Source organism: Pygoscelis adeliae, unplaced genomic scaffold (assembly GCF_000699105.1).
Source record: "Pygoscelis adeliae isolate BGI_AS28 unplaced genomic scaffold, ASM69910v1 Scaffold91, whole genome shotgun sequence".
NCBI classification, from domain to species: domain Eukaryota; kingdom Metazoa; phylum Chordata; class Aves; order Sphenisciformes; family Spheniscidae; genus Pygoscelis; species Pygoscelis adeliae.
In genome coordinates, this window is record NW_008824196.1 from 1237284 (window position 1) to 1241149 (window position 3866).

Consider the following 3866-nt stretch of genomic DNA (forward strand, 5'->3'; position numbering starts at 1 on the left):
ATTTCATCATGATGCAAAACTGGCCAAGTTAATTAGTGTGATGCTTAGCACTTTCTAATCTGGCTGTTTTTACCTGATTAAAGTCTACTAGGAGAGAGAAAAATAAGAGAAATTTACTGTGGGTATTCAGACAAGCACGCTGGTCATAAAACAATGTTTCAGCAAGCTGTTCAAATGTACGAAGACGTTGTAGAATCTGCAAAATGCTACTTCATACAAAGCACCAGACAGCACCTGCCCTTTTCTTTACCCCTATCTAACACAGGCAAAGAAAAACCACATACTATCTCAAGAATATTTGCATACTAGATTAAAAAAAAGTTAGAAAAATAAGCAACAATATGACACAGCTTACTGGGGGAGGATAAAAAAAAACCACCACAGTCAGGAGCATAAAAATGGCAGTGTTTTTTTATCAGATATCAGTATTCTGTGCAAAAAAGTAGCACTATACTTTGGATTTTGTATGGATTCACCAATTCACAGCCAAAGAATAAACACTGAAAATGCTATCCAAGAATAACATCATATGTTTTTATAATACAGGCACCAGTATTACTGAACAAAACTGTTCTCTACTTTTTGAAGTAGCGTAAAGTCATCCAAGTAGAGTGTAAGAGATCACGAAATTAAAAAAAAAAAGTACAGATACCAGGCTGTATGATTTTCTACTATTACTATCAAACCTTGTCTTTGTGTGACTCCTCCAATTTAACATCTGATATGACTACATTACATAGCTTCTCATTATACTCTAGTACAACTCATCAAACATGACTCATGCTACAAAGAAACAGTGGAAGCACAGACACCAGAATGGATTTTTGGTAACACTTTACACAATGGTTCGTATTCAAAAGAAAATTAAACAAACTTGTTCCCAATATTAAGTTGTTAAATATACTCTTCTTCAGGACTCCTTTGTGGTAGAAAAGAATGTAACATTCTTCTACAATTTATTTCTATCAAGAGTTCAGAGTGCAGCAATACCAAAGGCTATAATTAAGTCCCAGTGTGGGAGGTATTGCCACAAAAGCAGATGCCCCAAAAAGCGTATACTAACTAGTTGTACTGGTTTTGTTTTCCAAATACACAAATCTAGTCAAAGATATAGGCAAAACCAGATTTCTACATTTCAGGATATGTTTTTCTCAGGTATGTGAAGCTACTTACAGTTTTCTCACATAAATGACAATCTTTAATGAAGCTGTAATAGGAAGACTACCAAAGCAAGCATATGGCCTAGGAGTTACAGACCTACTAGTGTTTGTTCTCTCTAAATAACATTTCTAATTGGGTCTACCAGGTACAGAACAGCTCTTTGTTGATGAGTTAGAATAGCTCAAAAGACACAAAGCAAAATAAGAAATCAAGAACTACAGGGCAGCATTATAACCACTTTTCTCTAAAGTGAAAGGAAGGCTAGAAGGAGCAATGGAGGAATAGACTCTCTTTTCCAAACACAAATCCAGAAACAAAGCACATTCTTTAAGTAATTGCTGCTGATTATCATTCTGTCATTACCCCAAATGATTGGTTTGAATGCTTGCCGACTGATTCATTTGCTCAATTTTAAATGTTTCAAAACTATAAAGCAGATTACTCTGAGAAAAGCAGTTTTCAGCTAAAGGTTAGATTTCACTTTTTTTTTTTTACTAAATTACTTAATTCTTCATTGATACGTGGCATTAAGACTAACTGTGTTCTATCCCTATGCAGCAGAACACACATCTTAAAATTTGTCTGCCAATTTCTTCCTCCTCTGAAAACTCTAAGTGGAAGAAGTGAACTTTTGATTAAGTTCTTCAAAATAATTATTTTAATACCTTTCAGAACAAAAACATGATTTGTATTGACACCCGAAGTAATTTTAGCTGCAATCCTCCCTCTCCTTCTCTTTCACTTAATACTCTTCAATCTAAACCAAATAAATTGGATTCAATTTCCCTGCAAAAGTTAGTGCTTCAGGTTTTATAAAGCACCCCGAGTACAGAACAAATACAAAAAATAATAAAATCCACATGTAAATTTATGACACAGTTCTTCAACGCAGAACTTACAAACTGCACACGCAGTATATGAACAAACCACTTACTCTTGTTAGCTGCAGTGTTTTCTTTTAAGAAATATCCCTAATATCAAAAGCACAGCACCTTTAAGAACCCCAGAAATTCTTTATGTATGAGACTGAAGTTTGGCAAAATTTTTTCAAAATCAGAACAAACTCTCTCATCAGATGATTTATGGAGCAATCTCAATTCTTCTCTGTACAGGTTCAAAAATTCTCATCACTTAGCAAGTAGCAAAATCAAGCTGAAAATGCATTTTACAGTAATACAATTTGCAGGGTGAAACATTTACCTTGAGTGTAAGCATAGTCGTCTGATCCAGAACTAGAACTTCTCTGATACTTATGGCTTCCTTTTTCTCCTCCAGATCCTGGGATTACAGAAATAGGCTGAATAGGTTCTGGTGCTGCAGAACGCTCTTCTTGGTCCACTAAATTTAAAAGATTCTCAGTCGGTGCTCGACCTACTGTGATTTTAAAAATGGTTGGGTTTGGCTGAGATACCATTACCCGAGGAGACTGTGTTGGTGCACCTGTAGGTCCAGTTGGTTGAGTGTAGGTAATATATACTGGATTAACACTAAATGGAGGTTTGGGTTGACCCGACATACCTCTTGATGGAGAGCTTGAAGGAGGAGTAGTGGCTGCATACAGCGGGTGCTGGTTTCGTTGAGACGGTTGATTACTTATTGGTGAAGGACTTCTGTTCATTGCAGTCCCAGGTCTTTGCGGTGGCTCAACTGTAATTTCTATTTTATTCATGGAACCTTTGGATAAACTAGGTCCAGCAAAAGGAGGAAGATATGATACAGAGTGACCGCCTTGTTTTTGAAAAGTCTGGGATGCTTGCTGATATGGATGGGGTGGGACAGTTGAAGGACTAGGAGGCATGAAAACATGTGAACTCTGATGACCCAATTGAGGAGGTTGAACTTGGTGTTGAGGAGAGCCAAAGGGAGAGGGACACTGGGATGCCGGTGGTGATCGAAAAGCTGACTGAGGGATCTGGGGTTGTTTAGGAGAATACTGAGAAGGTTGGTAGTTCTGTTGATGTGGATACACAGGTAGAGGACGGGGAGTATAATGTGGAACTGGGCCCTGTGGCGATGAATGCCACTGTGTATTCTGAGGAGTCTGTCGTCCTGAAGAACTTTGAGATGTTTGTCGTATATAAATAGAGCCAGGAGTCCCATAAAGATTGCTTGGAATCTGTGGAAGAATTTGTAGAGCTCTGGGTACACTCTGTCCAGAGGGGAGGTTTTGTGATACTGTAACAGTAATGGGATTTGTACTGTACCGAGGTATGTGCATATACGTGGGAGGAGGGCCTTGCATAGCAGACGTGTTCATTCCTGGTTGTATGGAAGATGGCTGTGGAGGTGGCTGTGGAGGAGGAGTAGCTGCATTTCTATTCTGGTCATTCATGAAAAATGGATTGTAACTAGGAGAAGCTGCCACAACAGCGGGAGCAGAATGTGGTTCTTGAACTAAGCATATCAGCTGTTTACCTGCTGTGCGTTGTGGATCAATATGTCCATCGCTTGAACTATGTACCAGTGTACGACCACCATTAAGTTGAGCTCCATCCCCTGCATGATAGCTGGTATGAGGATGAATACCCAGATTAATGTGCAAAAGGCTATTTCTATTCATTCTGGTGTCATCAGGGCTATGGTACTCCATATATAAGTATTTGTTGCTCTCCTGTGCAAGGGCTCGACAACAGGCATCTAGGTTGTTGTTGTTCTAGGAGTAAGAACGGACACCTATTATTGTCAAATAGCAAAAGAAAAAGCCA

The 3866-nt window shown here is 38.6% G+C and overlaps 1 protein-coding gene across 2 annotated transcripts in view; it reads right to left on the reverse strand.

Annotated features, from left to right (window-relative positions):
- TAB3 (TGF-beta activated kinase 1/MAP3K7 binding protein 3) overlaps window positions 1–3866 on the reverse strand; it is a 19770-nt gene that overhangs the window by 12788 nt on the left and 3116 nt on the right. The window contains exons 2-3 of one of the 2 annotated variants that reach the window (XM_009334779.1): window positions 2680–3814; window positions 2362–2439 (exon numbers count right to left, since the gene is read on the reverse strand). In XM_009334779.1, coding sequence (XP_009333054.1) covers window positions 2362–2439; window positions 2680–3814 — 1213 coding nt within the window. Of the gene's footprint in view, window positions 1–2361; window positions 3815–3866 lie in introns of both variants that reach the window. The other variant, XM_009334778.1, reaches the window with a different exon arrangement.